The sequence below is a fragment of the Maylandia zebra genome, linkage group LG22 (assembly GCF_041146795.1).
Source record: "Maylandia zebra isolate NMK-2024a linkage group LG22, Mzebra_GT3a, whole genome shotgun sequence".
Classification (NCBI taxonomy): domain Eukaryota; kingdom Metazoa; phylum Chordata; class Actinopteri; order Cichliformes; family Cichlidae; genus Maylandia; species Maylandia zebra.
The window spans coordinates 11,858,738-11,879,730 of NC_135187.1; the positions used below are offsets into that span (position 1 = coordinate 11,858,738).

At 42.1% G+C, this 20,993-nt stretch overlaps 1 protein-coding gene across 1 annotated transcript in view; it reads left to right on the forward strand.

The window, feature by feature from the left end:
* Positions 1–20,993, forward strand: part of angpt1 (angiopoietin 1) — a 62,900-nt gene that overhangs the window by 25,184 nt on the left and 16,723 nt on the right. Inside the window, exons 5-7 of the mRNA XM_004548943.4 lie at positions 5,686–5,813; positions 7,573–7,674; positions 15,478–15,644. Of these exons, the coding sequence (XP_004549000.1) occupies positions 5,686–5,813; positions 7,573–7,674; positions 15,478–15,644 (397 nt within the window). The remainder of the gene's footprint in view (positions 1–5,685; positions 5,814–7,572; positions 7,675–15,477; positions 15,645–20,993) is intronic.

Sequence of the window (20,993 nt, forward strand, 5' to 3'; positions counted from 1 at the left end):
AATAAGGACAGTAACAAACTGAATTAAATCAAATAATACAATATATTATAAAGTTACAAAATGTAAGAAATAGCTCTAACATATATACAAACAGCTCAACTATAAATATGCAGAATATTACAGAGATTAAATATATATGATTGACATTTTACCCTAAACTGTAAACTTTGTTATTTGTTTTCACAGTAGAGAATGTGCAAAAGGGTGTAAGTATTGCACTGTGTACAGTGACTAGGATGGAGGAGTTGTACAGGGAGATCCTGTGACTGGCAACCCACTGCTGTGTGTAAATACAGCCTCAAATAGACACTTGCTTAACTTTAAATTCTTACTCTTGTTTCACCCTAAAGCAAAAATCAAGACTGTCCAGAATTCACCGGCTTGGACTATAATGGGGAAGAAAAGTTTATATTTATGTTTCTTTAAGACTTGTCAATCATCCATTGGTCGGACATGCACTGCTCTAAATGTTTTCTACCCCCATCACCGATGACCCCAACGCAAGAAGATGCTTACTGACCTTTGCCAAACCACAATGTGAAAAGCAAAGTTTGTGGATTGGCTATGTTAAGTTTGACCCGTGAGGCAGCAAGCTGTTTTGGATTACTTAGTTCCTCTGGTCAGATCTTTCTGTTACAATAGCTTTGATTTGACAATCCATGCGATATTATGATGAAACCAGTTCTACAAACCTTACCCCATGCAGAGTAACACAGGGATGCACTAGCTATAATGCCGAGCACCATTGAAAGCAGCATGAAGAAAGAAACATGCTTCTTATTGTAACCCGATGTGCTCCCATTAGAGCAATTTAGTGGCTCTCGTAAACCAGCGTGGTGCACTTTTCACAACAATCGCTTTTGACGCTTTAATTTTATAAAGTCCGTGTACACGGCTTCAGCGAGATGTTAGACACGACTCTGTCCATGAAGTAATTGGCTTATTTCATTCCTCTGGGTCCCTCACTGTTAATACGAGACTAGGGATTTCCCTTTTGGCCTAATGTTTGACCCGACAGCAATGCAACCTTTCTTGTTCGGTCAAACGCAGTGAACTCATTTACCCCCTTCTCAGGCATTTAAACATTAAAACCTACTTGATCCTAACATTTGCCCAAAATCCCTTTGGTCACAGGAGATTTGACATGCAAGTCCGTGTCAGGGGGGATGGTTGTAACCTCATTTCCATTTGTGGATTTCCTGCAGAGACGCCTCGAGACCCCACAGTGCTTCTCGACGTTTCCCATCAGACAGGAAACAACAAGGGCTTGAAAGGATGAAGGAGTCATGAGCGGATAGCTGCTGCACATGATTAACACATGCTTTGTATTTATCATGCTGCTGACTTTTGTAATTTTAATGTTCCATGCAGAAAAAGGTCACGGACTGCCTCTATGCTTAGTCTGGATTTGTATATATTACATTTAATTACCGGAGGTCTTTTGGGACCCTTTTGGGCTGCCTGGGCCATATGGATCATCTGCACATTCCTTATATTAAGATGCGTGTCTTGATGTGAGACTTGTAGATCTCTGTTTTGCTGTTGTTGTTGTAATTTAACAACATTGATTAAATTCTCTGGTAATCATTATTTTATAGCATATAACTCAGTGCCATGTGTGGCATTTTTAGAGTTGGTTAGGTGAGCAGGGTATCCCAGCCCATCCCCCAGCCCATGATTGGTGGCTACCCTAATAAGAGGGGATAGAAATGGAACATGGCCACTGCTGCTCTGTGGTTGGTCCTTTCCTCTTCCAAGGGGGTGTTGAAGGTTGGGGCGGGCATGCAGGTCAGAGGTCTGCCCTTTCCTCACCCCAGCCCAGATAAGTCAAACTGTAATAGCTCCTGGGGGAAGCCCTGTCTGAAGAAGGTGAAGGAGTTGGTAGAGCTCACTGGTCATCTGATGCACCGCGCCTGCTTTTCAGCAGCATTTAAAGCACAGAAGAAGCAGAGCTTGTTTTTCTATGTTCAGGGGGGGGGCTTTAGTTTGTTTGAGAAACAAATGAGTGTTTTCATTCGAGGGAAGATTTAGCATTTTATGCCATCGGGGGGCATCTGCTTGCGTTAATAACTTCTTGTTTGGAAATGGAGCCTGAGCACTTCCTTTAAAACGTGGCCTCAAATCATCTTTGAGTGCAGGGAAACTGACAGATGCTTACAAAAAGCCCTAAATTTAAAAAAAGACTCTTTCCCACCAGCTGTCCATCGCTTGCTTTTCCTAAAATTGAAGTTTCCAGTGTGTGTTTCAGCTGTTGCTATGCAAAGTGAGGCCAGGGAGATATTTTCAGAATGACCAGATGCTGCAGTGGATTTCTTATATAGGTTGCAATCATTACTCGAACCTCATTAGAGAGCACTGAGCCACACATTGTTATGAACAATACCTGACCTCAGCTTTGGAACACTGTGCTAAAAAAAAAATCTGGCTGCTAAATGTGATTTTGTTTTACAGTGTTCTATTATCCAACTAAATGAATGACATTCATCATTTTTACAGCTGCTTAGTCAGAATATAATTATTTTAAGGTTCCATGCAATGCCTAAAAAACATGGCCTTTTCTCTGTGTAATGTCCTAAAAAAAAGAGCATGGTAAACCACTTCGTTAGACGCTCCAGACCAAATTTGCTGCACGCGATTGTTTTCATGCTTCACTGGCTGGTTGTAAAGTGTGTGCAGTTATTTCCATCCACCTGAATAACCTATCCAAAAGTAGGGATAACTCTGCTGCATTTTCTAAGGGTGCAACCGAAATATTTAATTTCTTTGTAGCGATCAAACACGCTGTTGTTGTACGTATAAGGGTAAAACTGCATATTTTATTCTGATATTTATTAAGCTAAAGTTTGCAATTTTATACATTTAAGCTACAAATTACAATTAGCGAGCATTCTAAATTGTTCTACATAATAAAACTAAAAAGATTACATAGACGGCACATGTCCCCACTAGAGGCCTTGCATAAAGAATTGTGTCATGAAAAGAAAAGTATTTGGTACGGTAAATATTTCAAAACAAAGCCGCTTTCCAGTCCATGAACTTTGTTTGGCACCAGAGACTTGGGTTTGTGTCGTTTTCCTCCAATGATTTAGGTTGCGGTAACACTTGGTTCAGGTTAGAGAAGGGAGAATGGCTTTAGTTTAGAAGTCAGACTTTTTTTCTCTCGTTAACTAGAACACAATAACCTCTAACCCTTTTACAAGCATCAACCAAATGGCGTTTGAAGCCCAAACATAAAAAACATCAAAGTAAAAGAATGATTTAGCTATTGGTGGCGAAAATTTGGCAAATCATGTAAATGTTGATAGGAATGTTGAGTATAAAGAGTTGAGTATCGCTAAAACATGGTTTGCATGTAGTATACCTTCTATGGAAGGAATATCCAAAAGCAAATCACGTGTACGTGTTATGTGTACTTTTTCAAGAGATATAGTTGATATAAAAGTGAGAGAACCCAAAACATTTTCACGATACCAGTGACCCTCCTTATATATTACCCTCAATTCCCTGTTTGACATTCTGTAGACCGTTTTACCCCGTTACATTGTCAGTTCTTTTTTTTATATTTAATGATTTATTTTAAATGATTTTTCTACACTGTCCTGGGCACACATGCTCTAGTATTTTTATACAGTACCTTGCTTCCAATTTCTCTTTGAAGTCTGTTAAGATTTCTGTTACTTGCATTCGTTCATTAGAGACCCAGCTTGGGTCTAGTTGACCTTGAATATAAATAGCATCGTGTTCATCAACTTGACAAGTATCTGGCAAAGGGAAGGGATAGGATTTTAATACTTTGCTATGCGATTTCTGAGATCCAAAAATAGGACAAAAGTAAATCATGTTGTAATAAATCACAAGGGCAATTATTAATCATCACTGCATTACGGTAAATGTGTTGTGGGAAGGACTTGGCATCGTTTTTTGTGTGTTTCATGCTTGATCTGCAAGTACGCAAAATAAAGAAATTCGCTTGCAATCACTTTAACTCTCAATGGCACTGAGGACTGATTATAGTCGCATGGGAGCAGGGATTTCTGTGGTAGTCCATTTAGCTCCTTTATTCAACCTTCCTAGTTCAAGTATTTGGGCTCATTTGGCAAGGATCCTGATTTATGCAAACACCCAAGCCCTGCTGGTCTTTTCACATGAACCCCCTGCTGAATACGAGTCCCAGCTGAACCACAAAATATTTTTTGGTAAATAAATATTGGGACATAAATAATATTTGTAAAGCTGGGCAGCAAGCTGTTCAAGGGAGCCACTATGAAGCTGGAGGGTCCGGTCCCCTCAGCAGACAGTCTTCTTCCACCAGGGTAGATGTCAAAGGCAATTGTGAAATAATTGTCCACGCTGTTACAGATTGAATACCAGAAAGCTCCCCTCTGACAGTGATCTTTCAGGCCTCTAAAATGTGTCCCGCTGTCTGCCAGCTTGGGGTCAATTACCACCCGACAGGGCCGTTCTTTGTTGTATTAGAGTCTGCAGAGCAAGGGTCCACTCCGTCAACCTGTCACAGCGGGGGATTCTTGTTGCCGACACTCAATACCTTGTCAAAATGTTCCAATACTACGCCCAACTAAGCAGCCTGCTTCTGCTGAGAAGTTCTGCATCCAGGAGAGGGGGTGGGGCGGATCAAAGGATCACTGACACATTTCACTTTTGCCTGACATTTTCTTTGACTCAACCGTTTCAACAATAAAAAACAGTGGTGTGAAAACTGAGACCAACCCCCTTCTATGAGAGGCGAAAGGCAGGGACAGCGAGGAGAGAGAATCGGAAGGTATTTCCACCAATATAGTATGGCTTGGAAAGTAAATAAAAACCACTTGTTATAACAGGAACTTGAAATTTATAGCTTGTAGTATTTTGTCCTTACCCCCTTGCTTGGTTTCAAAATAACGCTGCCATAATTATCAGCAGATGGAAATGGATGCAGCTGGTCTGTCACAGTCTAAAGCCTTCTCTCAGAGTGTGAAAATATCCAGCAATGATCACCTCTGTGCTGCAAATGAATTGGTTGCTCTAAAAGTTGATCTGGTGGTTACGCTCGCAGTGAGAATTTTATTATCTTTTTTCTTCCCCCTGTGAAATATGTAGATCTGAAATATTGCAGATTGTATCAGCTACGGGTTTGGTGCCAATTTGTGATTCTTATTAAACTCTACTTTTAAGATACAAGAGGTTGCACATTTTGTGGCGTTCAAGTGATAAAAAAAATGTGCTTTAATTGTTTGAGACTTCAAGAAGGATTAGTTAATATTTTTTTACTGCATGGAGTGAGATTAGAAGATAAGTAAACTCACGTTTGTACATTTTTATGGAGCTGGAGTGAGCTCAGTGTAAAAATGGGAAGCATGTGGAAACAACTGTCCAAGCTCACTCCACAGCTCATATAAGACTTCCTTAACCTGTCACACAACCAGGCAGGAAGTCGTTCATTTTTCACATCCAGCAGTCCTGTCATTTCCAAATTTCTTTGTTTTCCTCATTAAGCAAGTAAGAGAATTGTCGAGTTTTGGAGGTTTTGAGATTTTATTTTTCAACTTTTGAACACCACATATGTTAAACAAATGGCTTTAATTGTAAACTTCAGTCAAATATGACGTAACCTAGTGTTTTCCAGAGAATTTTCACTCATTGAGGTTATGCAGACAAAAACATGACGAATTTCTTGTGTATCTGCAGTTGTTCCTAACAGTACAAAGGTCATGGAAGAAGAGAAGAGGTTTCGGGACTGTGCCGACCTGTACCAGGCTGGTTTCCATAAGAATGGCGTCTACACCATCCACGTTAATGCACAGGAGACCAAAAAGGTGGGAAGCCGTGATATCATGCAGCCAGCATTTCTCTGTAATGTGAAAATATCTCAGCTTTCGTCACCTCTGAGGAGCATTTTTATAGTGAATTTACAGGGTTTGACTTGGTTTTTTATAAATATTGGACTCCGCTTTCTCTGCATGAGCTAAAACCAACCCGTGGGATATTAGCCAATGATGAGTGTCAATGATGAGTGCTAGCTGCTGCGGAAATATTGAAAGCTAAAAATACATTTGGCAGCTCTGAGAGTTCAGGAGTTTACTAGGGAGGTTAGGTGCGAAACAGGACACCACACTGCTGAGCATGGTGACAAAGGTATGTGTGTGTATGTATTTCACATCTACGCTATTGAATTTAACTGAAGTGTATTTATCTGTTATGGCACCAAATATAACTAATCTAAGAGAGAAACCCAGCTTTTCCCTTTGAGTGAGCCCTTGGCCAACTTGGCTACGTTCTCTGATTGATGAGAGCGATGATTTCATGACTTAGGGAGTTTGTGTGCGAATTTCTGTTCATAGCTGTTTGGCTAATCTCCTTTTGAAATTTAAATTCACACAGCATTTTAATGTATAATGTTACTTGAGCTGTTGTTTATTATTCCAGTCTCCACGAAAGATGAGGAAACTATGGAGGATATTTGTTAAACAGTAGGCTATCTAAGCTTCAAGCCTCTGGGTGGATAGCTCCCATAGAAGCGTCTGACGTCTTTTTGGCTGGAAGATGTCCTGTCGACTTCCATGGTGTATTACTGAGAGATCTGCTAATTTTGTTCAAACAAACCAAGTTTGAAAAGTCTGTTTTTTTACATCTATCAATCCATTTCCTTCCGCTTATCCAGTTCAGGGTCGCAGCGGGGCTGGATCTTATCCCAGCTGCCACAGGGCGAGACAGTTGTCTTTTTAGAATGAGCTATATAGGAAAACTAGCTGCTGAGGAAATATAGCTAGCCTACCTGTCTTTAGCCTGGGTTCTTCATGTCAGCACTGAAAATTATTTTGTGTGTGTTACTTGCTATGCATAAAAGATCGAAAAAATTTAAGTTAATTTAAAAAAAACATTATTTTATACTATTCTATACTTTTAGCGATGGTTGTAAAGTGGATGGTCATAGCATGTGTGTGTGTGTTTGGCATGCATGAAGAGCTAGTCTTAAAAAGAAGGGTTCTGTCTGGGCTACCGCTTTAATTATACCCAGGCTTTGTTCATGTGTGTTCAGCTGTGTGGTCTGGCTGAGGTGAGAGACCTTCTCCGCTAAACCCCGGGGTATCCGCCTCAAAACAAAGAGTAACACTGCAGATAGAGTGCCAATACTGCATTATCAGCTTACACACACTGAGGTTAAGGGTTAAGGGCCACATTACACCCAGGTGTCTGCTGGTATGTGTCCATCCTGGACCTCCACTTTGATTTTGCAGAAACAAGGACCACTGATGAGGAACATCTCGAGGGAGCTGTTGAGGGATAAGGAGACGCTGATTGAGTTTGAAGAGGACCTAGATACATTGCATTCCCAAAGATGATTCATCGAGAAAGCAAGAGAAAGGAGTGTCTAGAACCAAATAATTGTCCAAGTGACCCTGCTCTGTTTGTAAATGCCGCTGAGAGTTGAAATGTTGAATGTTGAATTCATTAGTTTGGTAGTTACGTTACATCTTCAGGCTATGCAAAGACCTATGGGTGTTATCAGTGTTCTATCACCTTCATACACAGTACTTTCCAACCCTCCCTTTCTGTCCTTTTAACATTGCATAGGTCTACTGCAGAATGGAAACAGCCGGTGGCGGATGGACAGTCATCCAGCGCAGAGAAGATGGCAGCGTGGACTTCCAGAGAACATGGAAGGAGTACAAGATGGTGAGACAAGACAAATACGTGCACGCACTTCTCCATCCATGCACTCATTCATATCCATTAAAAACGAGAGGATAATGTTTGTTCTTTAAACACGAGACAGTAAGTGAATACACACCCAGAAACTGAGTGAGCGCGCTCATCTGTATCCATTAAGCATAAATTACGAAACCGTACGATGAGCGAGACCTCCTGTTTCAAAAAAATACGCTTCCACTGTGTGATGATGAAAAATATCGTGCACACTTTGGCCTTTACTGAACATGATGAAAACATGAGAGTCGGGATGCACTGATCCAAGACCATTTGGAACGCTTCGGCCAGATGTCATTCCTCTTCGGCAATATCTCCCCTGTCGTTTTTGTATTAGCAAAATTGTCTAGGGTGTCTGAGACTTGCACTGCTCCTTAGCCGAGGCTTCACTGCTGTTATTCTTCCTCTTCTCCAACAGGAAATTACTACCTAAATCTGAAAACAAAGCATTTGTTTAGTCTCAGTCGAGCTGGGCCAGGTGTTTGTCATCAAGGATAAAGCTGTGCATATTTGCATTGAGGGTGTTAACATTTCCTACCTAGGCTGTGTTTAGATGGTAACTTGGATTTATTTTTTCTGCCTGTTGAATTGCTAGTGTTTGCTATAGTAGCTGCCTGTGTATACCTTGCACTTGCTTTCAGTTAATGTTTCCTCTTTCCCCGTATAATCTGTTTCTACTTGAGTTTTTACCTCATCTCTCAGCTGCTCTTGTTGTACAATTTATCAGTAAGTGGGAAAAGATAAAGCCATTTGGGGAATTACAAAGCAGAGAATTTGCACACTGGACCAGATATAAACCCACAGCAGTTTTTCAATGAGAAATCTTCATGTTGGCGTTTTTATTGAAAGAGCCTGAACAAAAATCAACAAAAGCAATATTGGAATAAGGCAGAAATCTCTCATTCAAAGCGACCTCAATCTCACTCTTTTGAGGTAAAATAAAAAGGTGAAAGGTCAGCAGCGTAAACGGTAACAGAAAGATATAAAATGATAAAAAAGAAAAGAAAAAAAACCCCAGTGGAAACCTTCCTGCCTTGAACAGGTGCACAGAGGGAGTGCACGGAGTGCATTCGCAGGACTTGGCTGACATTTACGCGGCTAATTAACAGCTTAGAGTCTCCTTGAAAAGTTTAGAAGTCATCAACAAGTGTTTTATTGTGTTATCAATTTTCACATTCTTGGTCTCCCAAGTCTTGTACTTACACATTTATTGTATTTAGAAGATCTGTTAATATTTCAGCAAAACCTCAGACTCAGTTTCTTTGTGAGACCACAGAGGAATGTGGCGTGTGCATTAAAATATGATCTGAAGATCATGCATGTAAGTGCATTATCAGGTAACACCTTTATTTACAGTAACTGCTCAGCTGCCCATCAGTCTGAGTCACTTCTAATGTATTAATATCATGCCATGTGTTTAAGGGGGATCAATGTCAGCAAGAAAGCAAGCATTTAAAATGTGTTTGTTGTAGTACTAGATAGTACTTGAAAACTGGCTCCTTGGACCTTCAGCTAATGCAAAAACAGTTGAATTATTGAGCTTAAGTAGTTTAAGAAAAAAAAATACATATATATATATATATATATATGCAGCTGGATAGCGTAGATGCAGCTGGATAGCGTAGTGGTTAGACTACACGCCTTTGGAGCAGAGGGTCGCAAGTTCGATTCCTGCCTGGGGCGTCTGTATCCAGTAAGGGTCCTAAGGCTAGACCCCCTATGCTAAGCAAGCCTACCGCAGACATGAGCGAGACAGATAAATATGAAGGCATGCCGGCTCGGACGTCGCCCGGATCAACAAGGTCCGCGTCAGGTGTTGAGGAACCAGGGCACCCTGACGAAAAGTGGGCTACTGGAACAAGAAGGCATCGGTGGGCAAGGGACGAAAACAGGGCGTTGTTGGAATTCTACTACGCAAGTAACCCCGGCGGAAGGGGCTACATGAATAGGATGAGGGACCTATGGATTCTTCGATACCCAACATCCACAATGACGGCGAAACAACTAGTAGCTCAGTGTTCCAACATTCGAAAGAAGGGACTGCTCTCACAGCTAGAGATTGACGAGGTACAACACAAATGCTACGGCAAGGAGGAGTCAGGACGCCAGGTCAGGGGGGAGATATCATCACCCCCACCCGAGATTGGGTACATAGCCCCAAGTGTGATAGGAGAAGGATCGTTGAGTGCGAGAGGAACTGACCTGAAAAATAGGATCATGGCCAAGCTTGAAACCTGGATCCCCCGTAGCTGGTTACCAAGATTACGTGAAGTACCCTCAGAAGGTCTGCTAGATGATGTTAATGCAGCACTACGGGCAATACCTACAACCACGATTACCGACACTAACAAGCTGATCTACAATACGGCAGCAGTGATCAGTGAGATGCTTGGCTACAAGTTGAACAGCCACAAGGGGCAGTACCCTCCATGGAGAAGGAGGCTAGAGGGCAAGATCAAAGTAGCACGGAGAGAGGTTAGCCAACTAACGGAGTTGCAGAAAGATGCGACGAATAAGGTGCCTAAGAAATACAGCAAGCTGTCCATACCTGAGGCCTTGGAAACTGCCAAGCAAAGACTCACAGCCTTGGCCAGCCGCTTGAGGAGGTACACCAGAGAGATAGAAGGCAGGAGAATAAACCAGCTGTTCTCCACAGAACCAGCAAAGGTGTACTCTCAGTGGCAAGGGAACAATAAGAGAACAGCACCACCAAGGCTGGAGACGGAGCAATACTGGAAGAGCATATGGGAGAAGGATGCAACCCATAACGGCAATGCTCAGTGGCTAGAGGATCTGAGGGCAGACCACAGCGACCTCCCTGAACAGGGTCCAGTAACCATCACAGGGGCAGATATCCAAGAAAGGGTCTCCAGTATGAAGAGTTGGACAGCACCAGGGCCCGACATGGTTCACGCCTACTGGCTGAAGAAGCTAACTGCACTCCACGAGCGTCTGGCAGCACAAATGAACCAGCTGCTAGTTAACGAGAGACACCCGGAATGGCTAACTGAAGGCCGGACGGTCCTGATCCCCAAGGACCCCAAGAAGGGACCGGTCCCCTCCAACTACCGACCAATAACCTGCCTCAGTACTACATGGAAGCTCCTGTCAGGCATCATATCGGCTAAGATGAACAGGCACATGGGTCAATACATGAGCGGGACACAGAAAGGAATTGGCAAGAATACCAGAGGCGCAAAACACCAGCTACTGGTAGACAGAACAATCAGCCGAGACTGCAAGACCAGACTGACCAACCTGTGCACTGCCTGGATTGATTACAAGAAGGCCTATGACTCAATGCCCCACAGCTGGATACTGGAATGCCTAGAATTGTACAAGATCAATGGGACCCTAAGAGCCTTCATCAGGAACTCAATGGGGATGTGGCGTACAACACTAGAGGCCAACTCCAAGCCCATAGCACAAGTCACCATCAAGTGCGGGATCTACCAAGGAGATGCTCTGTCCCCACTGCTGTTCTGCATAGGCCTGAACCCCCTCAGTGAGATCATTAACAAGACTGGCTACGGATACCGACTACGGAACGGAGCAGTTGTCAGCCACCTCCTGTACATGGATGACATCAAGCTGTATGCCAAGAGTGAACGAGACATCGAATCACTGATCCACACTACCAGGCTATACAGCAATGACATTGGAATGTCATTCGGACTGGAGAAGTGTAGTCGGATGGTAACAAAGAGAGGGAAGGTAGTCAGAACTGAGGGGATTGAACTACCAGAAGGCAACATTGCAGACATAGAGGACAGTTACAAGTACTTGGGGATCCCGCAGGCGAATGGGAACCATGAAGAGGCCGCTAGAAAAGCTGCAACCACCAAGTACCTGCAGAGGGTCAGGCAAGTCCTGAGGAGTCAGCTGAATGGTAAGAACAAGATCCGGGCCATCAACACGTACGCCCTGCCCGTGATCAGGTACCCTGCTGGGGTAATAGGCTGGCCAAAGGAGGAGATAGAAGCCACTGACATAAAGACAAGAAAGCTCCTTACCATGCATGGAGGGTTTCACCCCAAGTCCAGCACCCTGAGGCTGTACGCTAAGCGGAAGGAAGGGGGCCGGGGAGTGGTGAGTGTCAGCACCACAGTCCAGGATGAGACAACGAACATCCAAGAATACATTGGGAAGATGGCCCCAACTGACCGAGTGCTCAGTGAATACCTCAGGCAGCAGAAACCCAAGAAAGAGGAGGGAGACGAGGAACCATCATGGAAGGACAGGCCCCTGCACGGTATGTACCACCGGCAGATAGAGGAGGTGGCTGATATCCAGAAATCCTACCAGTGGCTGGACAAAGCTGGACTGAAAGACAGCACAGAGGCACTAATCATGGCAGCACAAGAACAAGCTCTGAGCACAAGATCCATAGAGGCTGGGGTCTATCACACCAGGCAAGACCCCAGGTGCAGGCTGTGTAAAGATGCCCCAGAGACAATCCAGCACATAACAGCAGGGTGCAAGATGCTAGCAGGCAAGGCATACATGGAACGCCATAACCAAGTGGCCGGCATAGTGTACAGGAACATCTGTGCGGAGTATAACCTGGAAGTCCCGAGGTCAAAATGGGAGATGCCCCCAAGGGTGGTGGAGAATGACCGAGCTAAGATCCTGTGGGACTTCCAGATACAGACGGACAAAATGGTGGTGGCTAACCAACCGGACATAGTGGTGGTAGACAAACAGAAGAAGACGGCCGTAGTGATCGATGTAGCGGTTCCGAATGACAGCAATATCAGGAAGAAGGAACACGAGAAGCTGGAGAAATACCAAGGGCTCAGAGAAGAGCTCGAGAGGATGTGGAGGGTGAAGGTAACGGTGGTCCCCGTGGTAATCGGAGCACTAGGTGCGGTGACTCCCAAGCTAGGCGAGTGGCTCCAGCAGATCCCGGGAACAACATCGGAGATCTCTGTCCAGAAGAGCGCAGTCCTGGGAACAGCTAAGATACTGCGCAGGACCCTCAAGCTCCCAGGCCTCTGGTAGAGGACCCGAGCTTGAAGGATAAACCGCCCGCAGGGGCGTGCTGGGTGTTTTTTTATATATATATATATATATATATATATATATATAGCTAAAAGCTGTAGATAAACATTTGAAACAAAAAAAACCTTTAAAAATACCCATCAATGTGCATACACTACATGACTTTAAAAAACCCTGGATTTAACTAAGCAAATAGTTAAGAGCCTTCCTATTGCACAATAACTTCAGATATTAATTGTTTTGGCTGGCAACAGATTATTTAATCCTAACTGATGCGAAAGGCCATTTCAGAAGGATCAAGTTATTGGCCTGCTTCAATCAACGAAAACAACTGAGGAGATTATTGAAGCGAATCGGGTTTGGAACTGCCCAACATGTTATTCAAATCTGGAATGAGAAAGAAATGTAGTTGGAAAAAAAGTCTTGTATGATTGGAGTGGTGAAATCAAATAGTAAAATAATCAACAGTATGTTTAGCAGTGAAACTGGGAGCATTTCCACACAGACGATGTGAAGAGAAGTCAAGGAATTGGAACAAAAAAACTATGTAACCTTAGGAATATCACTTATCTGTGAGGCTAATAAAAAAAGGCTTTAAGTTGCTACAAGGCATAAAGATTTGACTCTGGAGCAATGGAAAAAGATCATATGGTCTGAGTCTAGATTTACATCTTGATGCATGCTCAATCATCCAGGTAAGTTCTTCAGTCTTAGATGACTGCAGGTTTCCCCAAAGTTATAATCTTATAATCTTATACAAATGTACGGTTTATAAGATTAGGGAAACCTGCAGTCAGCTGAGACTGAAGAAGTCACTTGGAGGAGTGATGAAACGTGTCTTCCACAGAAAACGCTGAGTCCAGATGAATAGAATCAACTTTCGGAGAGTCTAGATTTACTCATTCCAAAGTGATGGCTGGAACATGTTAAGAAGAGCAGCAGATAAATGTTGGTGCCTACAAACGAGCCTGCAGAGGCAGTGTTGTGATCTGCGGTTTCTTTATTTGGCCGGGTCTAGGTTCATCAATGTTATGTTCCCAGATAATACAGTCAGCTGTCTACTTGAATATATTGAATGACCAGGTTTTCCCATCAGCTGATTTTTTTTTCTTTCGTTGATGGCACCGGCTTATTCCGACATGACAACGCCACGCTTCATCAGGATCAAACGGTGAAAGTATGGCTCAAGGAGCATGAGACATCATTTTCACACATGGATTGGCCTCCACAGTCCAGATTTTAACCCCACTGAGAAGCTTTGGGATGTGCTGGAGAAGACTTCATTTGGATGTTCAACCCTCCCATCATCGGGACAAGATCTGGGCAAAAAAAAGAATTTGTATAAGTTTATTGAAGGATCGCCATGGTGCCGTCATCAAAGCTAAAGGCGGTCCAATAAAATATTAGTGTGTGATTTTTTTTTTTTTTTTTTTTTGGCTGTGTGGTGTATAAGTGATAGGATGGGTGGTGCTAATAAATGACTAAAGCTCCCCTGACAACCAAAAAAAAAAAACAAAGGTTGGGAACAAGTAAGTCAGTAAGAGATATGAGATCTACATATGAGATATGAGTGCTCAACATACACATTTCCTTTTTATCAGGACATTTTGAAAGTGTAACTGACATGCAAACCGAGCGCTCAGTCCAACAATATGACTAACCATCTCCTCATCTTTTTGTGGGCTGAGTGATGTAGATCAGGTTTGCGTGTGAAGAATCACAGAGCTTCAGAATTATATGAGGGAAAACTGTCAAAAGATCCCCACATGCAGCCTCTTCCAAGCAAGAATTTTTGAGATAAACTGTGGTCACAGTAGGAGGCATTGGATCAAACTTAAAGCCTTTTAGATGGGAACATCTCATCAGGAGCAAGATCAATTGTAGCGACAGAGAGAAAAAGAGAGAAAGTGGTAATGGGCCCCAGCCTTTTTCTCTTCCACCCACTCAGCAGGACATGGCTAAGGCCATAGGAATGCCCCGTATTTGTGTTCCCTCGTTGCTATTCTTTGTCACTACACACTCAGAGCACAAACACAACTTCTTTCTGACTTTACCGCTTTGACAATTTCAGCCCCTCTGTTTTACAATCTTTAACGGAGCAGCCTTGACTGTCCTGTCAGACCTGTAATGTCATCTTGCTTAGTGATATTCCCCCCTCTGTAATCCACTGCTCTCGCTGCTGTCAGAAGCACTTTGCCTGTGACCGGGAGCCACTGTGATCAAATACAAACTTTGGAGTTTGTTTGAAGGAGTGTCCATGCATGCGGTGTATGTTTTGGGAACGAATTCTTTAAGTAATAATGACTTAAACATGTGTGACTTTAGTGGAAGACAGAAATGGAAAAAAGGTGTGCTTCTAATTCAGCTGGTATCGATTTTTGTAATTTTATAGATAGGTAAGTCCATCCAAGTTAAAGACTGGGCCAAAAGCATGCTCAAGAAACATGTAAATATGTCTAATATGTAATGGAAGTCTTATCTATTTGGGGTAGGACGCTACCGCAGTACAAGAACATTTCTGCTGGTGGATAAACAACCACAGCATTTATTATCAGAGACGGTTTGTTCTGATCTAATTGCTGATTGATAAAAAGGAAAAAGTAAATTAGAAAATTCCTTCCCATTCATGCCATAATCCTCTAGTGTGAAGATGTTATCATCCAAGGGAAAAGTGATGAGATGAGCAATGAATAATCTCAAGTTTATGCTCTACAAAAAGTATTGTCAGTGGTATTTACATGCTGATTATTGAATTTTTCTTTTCCATTGCAGGGTTTTGGGACCCTGTCTGCAGAGCATTGGTTGGGAAATGAGTACGTTTACCAGCTGACAAACCAGAGGCAGTATGCCCTCCGTGTAGAGCTGACCGACTGGGACGGGCTCCAAGCCTTTTCACTGTACGATCGCTTCCAAATAGGCAGTGAGAAGCAAAACTACAGGTAATAGCAGACAAAGTGGGGGATTGTTGTGTTTTCAGGCCAGTATTTGCTTATTATTGCCATGTTACCAGTGTTGGATGTAGCCAGCTACAAAGTAACACATTATTGTAGTCATATTTTATTGCACAAAAGGACATAGCATGATGGTAAAGTGCAAATTGCATCCAAAACAGAAACAACTGTATTATACTGCAACACAACACTCAGTCTGTGCTAACATCTGCACCATAAGCTCTTTAAAAGATGGTCGAAGCTTCTGTGAGGTTACCTACTGGTTTCTGAAGTCCCATATTGAAGACTCAAGTGGAAAGTTTCTGCAATGGTTGCAAACAAACGCATGAGACAAGGAGGGTTGTTTGACTTTGAATCGCATGGTATGACTACAATTTGCAAAATAGACTTCATGTTTTACTGAATATGACACAAAACGAGTGATCAAAGGCATAAACTGATCACTAAAGTGTTTATAGACATCAAGACAAAAAGAAACATCTTGTCTTGATGTCTTGTTGCCTTGACATCAAATGTAGCTTATTTAAAGGGAGAATGCTAACACAAAGCTAATGAATGAAGCCCGAGTGATGTTAGAACTGCGCATGATTAGCGGCCCGGCCTTATTAGCGTGACTGTCAGCTAAAAGGCAGTTTAACATTAAAATCTCTCTTCACACACACTTCACCTTCAGTGTGGCAACACTTTCAGGCCAACTCTTTAGCTTAGAACAAATACCACCAGAACCAATGCTATTCCAAACACTCGTACTTCGTGTTTAGTAGCAATTAGCAAATATTAGTATGCCAGCATGGTGAAGATTAGCCTGTTAGCTTTGTCACTGTTCACGTGTTAGCATGATGCCACTAGCACTTTGCCCAATGCACTGCTGTGTCTCATTACAGCTTCAAAGCCTGCCATAGTTCTAGGCTTTTGCACAATGTTGACACAGTTCAGTCAAAACACAGCGAGTGTCAGTCAAGTTTTGGCAGTGTTCAAAGCCCAACAAACAATCAAAATTATTCACGTAATATGGAAGCAAACAGTCTTAAAGCATAAAAATATGTTTTGAGTCACGGTTACATACACAGAGTGAGTCAAATGAAAGCTATTACACAGCCTGTGTGGACAGAATTGATTAAGAGCGAAGTATATTTGTTCCATCAGACAGCCGTGAAATGAATGATTGAAACGGCTGTTGTGTAAACAGTAAAGTGCTTTCAGAACTCAACTATCACACAACACAATGGGGTGTTTAATGTGCGTTCGGGATTTTGCCCAAGGGTACTTAGACTTGCAGGCTGAAGAAGTCTGGGATCAACCTGCCTCCTGAGCCACGGACTTCTCAGGGTGTGGACAAAGATTTGGTGTTCTCTTCACCTTTTCGTGCCTACATCATTGCACGTCTGGACATTCTAAGACTGTATCTATAGCATATATCTGAAACGAAGCAAGGAAAAAAAAAGTAGACCGGAAAATAATACTTTAGCGGTAAGAAAAAATGTTCAAAAGTGTTAAGATTATAACCATGAATTGTAACCGAGCTTTCCAGACACCTCAATCATGTCTTTCCTGTTATATAAGTCTGTGGTCAGGTTTGTCTCTTAGCAAATTCCTTCCAGCCCAAATGTATTGCTTGTCATCGTCTCTTCATTGCAAACTGTACTTTGATTTGATGGATGCTTTGTCCTTGCGTGTTGCAGGGCAAAGGTTTCTGTTTTCTTTTGAGGGGGTTAATGATAACAGGCTTCAAACTATGGCAGATGCTTGGCCCACTTAGATGTGGAAAACTGATGCAAATTCCAGAGCTCCAAGCAATTGCTGGCTTCATAGGCGAAGGTCTGACATCTCCAATTCACTGGATGGCTGGTTCTCTGTGATAAGAAGTCCTTTTAGTTTCAAAGTGACTTTTGTTCATCTTTGAATGATGAACTAAGGAACAAGATTCTGTGGTTGAAAGCCTTTACCACAATCGGTCCAGAGCTCCATCAAAGAATACAAGCTTCAAGCGTTTCCCTGCAGCAGCAAGGCCGGTAGGCCTTTTGCCATATCTAATTTTCAGAATAGTCCTGCGACGACAGGGGTTTCACTTTACAAATTTTCTGTGTTGAGAAGCTTGTACCTGGAGTGGGCTGTGTGTTTTCTCTAAGGGTCTGGAGAATGGATTTCATTTAGGCGGAAGAGATCAAGTTGTCTTTTTTTTGTTATGAGTTGAAGTTTTGAGCACTCAAAATGTGAGGGCCGAATGAAACTCCATCCCTTGTTGCTTTCGGTCTTTATTTCTTGGCTGTGGTTCACAGATATGTGAAGTGCAGGCCAAACGTATTGATCAATATGTACTTTATTGTAAAAGTAAGAACTTTATGAAAGTGTTCAAAAGCTAAACACCATCCTACACATTTACATGCATTTCATTCACACTCATTTTTACAGAAACAAATGCATTTATTTCTTAACACCCTAATTCCGTTTGCTTTTTTTCACACATGATTTAACAGTGATTTCTTACATTTTTATGTAAAAACTGTTGTTTTTGTCACACAGCAGCAGGCAAAGGGCATCCCCAGCCAATCCAGGCTGTTTTCAACTCAGTTTCATACTGCTAAGGAGACATGCAGATCTCTATAAATAGATATGTTCTCGAAAAATAGTTGTGGTATGATAATCACTCATTGCTGCTCTGAAACATGGGCCAAAACAAACCAGATGGCCAGTCCCAAACAAACCGGTATTGCCACATTCTGTTTTGGGCTTTTTTTCTTCTGCTTTGGCACCTACTTCCTCTTAAATGTAAAAGAATCTGCAAGTTTGCCAGAAAGTTCGCCAGACTGCATTTATGTTGCTTTAAAACTTTAAAAGCGATAGCAAGTGATAGGGCCTGTGTTCTAGCTGGTTTTAAAATATTTTCTTTCATCTGAGGCAATTTACTGGAATACTGACTGCGCCAGCACTAGTCAGACAAACATTTATAAAGACCTTATACTGTACAGTCAGTCAGCGTGTTTCTTGCTTTCTTTCTTTCACGAGCATGCACTCTCTAAGCACTAAAGAAAGCAAGGCTGTGAACACAAGCACCACTTGGAAAGAAGGCAGAATTATAATCTAGGTCCACCATTGCGCACGACTCACCATTTATCATAAACAATACTGAGAATTGCTCGCCAGGAAATGCTTGTCCTGCTGCCAGCGTCTTGTTTCATCTACGTATACTGTGAAGCACAAACCACTCAACTTGTTGAGAGGGAGGGAGGTGTGCAATTATTTCTTTGTGAAATATTGGGTCCTAATCCTTTGCAGATGAAATCATGTACACAGCATAAATGTCACATTTATTACAAGTGCTGTAAAAATTTGGACCTGCTATTTATCTTTCCTCGGTCATCGGATTCTTGTGGGGTTTGCCCACTACAATAAAACTGTTAAAACAGCGCATTAGTAATAGTCAGATGATTCAGATAATTTGGGTAATTGATTTGTCAAATGTCAAATGCTGGTACTGGACGTTAAAACACAGACTCAAAGTATTTACCTTTAAACTGACCTGATTTGTTTGGGGGGGGTTTTTTTCAAATCAGCCAATCACATGACAGCTGCTCAAAATATTTATGCATGCGGGCATAGTCAAGACAACCTACTGAAGTTCAAACCGAGTATCACAACAGAGAAGAAAGGTGATTAAAATGACTTTGAACGTGGTATGGTTATTGGTGCCAGACAGGCTGGTTTATTCACTCATCCTTACTCATCTACTGGAATTTTCCCACACAACCATCTCTAGGGTTTACAGAGAATGGTTTGAAAATGACAAAATATTCCATGTTGATGTCAGAGGTCAGAGGAGAATGGCCAGACTGCATCAAGCTGGTAGGAAGGCAGCAGAAACTCAACAAGCCATTTGTTACAGCCAAAGTATGCAAAAAGACATCCCTGGAACCACAACACATTGAGCCTTGAAGCAGATGGGCTACAGCAGCAGAACATCACACCGGATGCCAATTCTGTCTGCTAAGAACAGTAAACTGAGGCTACAGTTCACCTTAGACCAAAATTGGTCTAAGGTTTCAGATGTTCAGATTGACTGGTTAAACAACCTGAAAGCATCGATCCACTCTGCCTTGTACCAGCGGTTCAGGCTGATGGTGTACATTGTTTAAACACCATAGCCTATCTAAGTCTTGTTGCTGACCATGTTCATCCTTTTATGGCTACAGTGTACTGCTTCCAGAAGAATATCATCCCATGTCACAAAGTTGATTATCTCAAACTGGTTTCTTGAACTTGACAATAAATGTACTTAGTTCATTAGGTTTCAGTCCAGTAGTGCAAACTGGAATGTGTTGGAACAGACGATTCATATTATAGATGCTTAGCTGAGAAATCTGCAGCAACTGTGTGATGCTATCATGTGGAAATCACTGAGTGTTCCCAGCACCTTGTTGAAGCTACGCAATGAAGAATTGAAGCACTTCTGAGGAAGAAAGGAGGTCCAATCCAGTACTAGCAAGGTGTACCTAATAAGATTGTAGATGAGTGCACTGTTTGCATGTATTCTTGAGTGCACTGAAGGCCATATTAAGCAGTCATGCCCTCAAAACGTTGTTTCTCCCATAAATCACAAGCGATAATATGGCGAGAGCAGGAGAACTGCATCAATGCAGAAACAGCTCATGAAAAAAGACAGAAATCTACACAGTATCTGCAGGGAGAACGCCGACATCAGCAAGGTTGTCTTAATCATGAATGTGCACATCTTAACACTTTGACAGGTATTTCATTTCACTGGACCTATGGAGTTTGCTTCTGAACCACAAAGTTACATGATTGTAAAGTGAGCTCATTTCACAATCGTATAAGCTTGAATTGTGGTTCAGTGGAAAACTCTATAGGTCTATTTTGGTTTTTTGCTTCATTGTGACTCAAGCCACCATAATTGCAGAGGTTACTTTCCTTATAAACAGCTGAAAAAAGTTCCCTATCATCATATCTAATCTGCTTGGTGTGCCACAGCATGGGTTGCAGAAAAGAAAATGGTCAAATCATTTCATGACCTCCAAATATTGTTCTAACTATAGCCGTCAGATGAACACAATCAGTTAATTACTGTCATTTGTCAAAGTTTTGTTGTTTCATTGAATGGCTCTGCATTGTCAATATTAATAGAAGAGACCAGAAAACATGGTTGTTCAGTATGAAAATGAAAGTTAAATAGCAAAGTAATGCAAAAAAGAATTAAAAATGACTAACTGTGAAACGTAAATGGAATAAACAAAAACAACAAAGATTTAAAGGGGGAGGGGGGATCTACAGAATGACATTTGCTGTTGTTTTATGATGCTTTTATAAAAGGTTTTCTTTGTA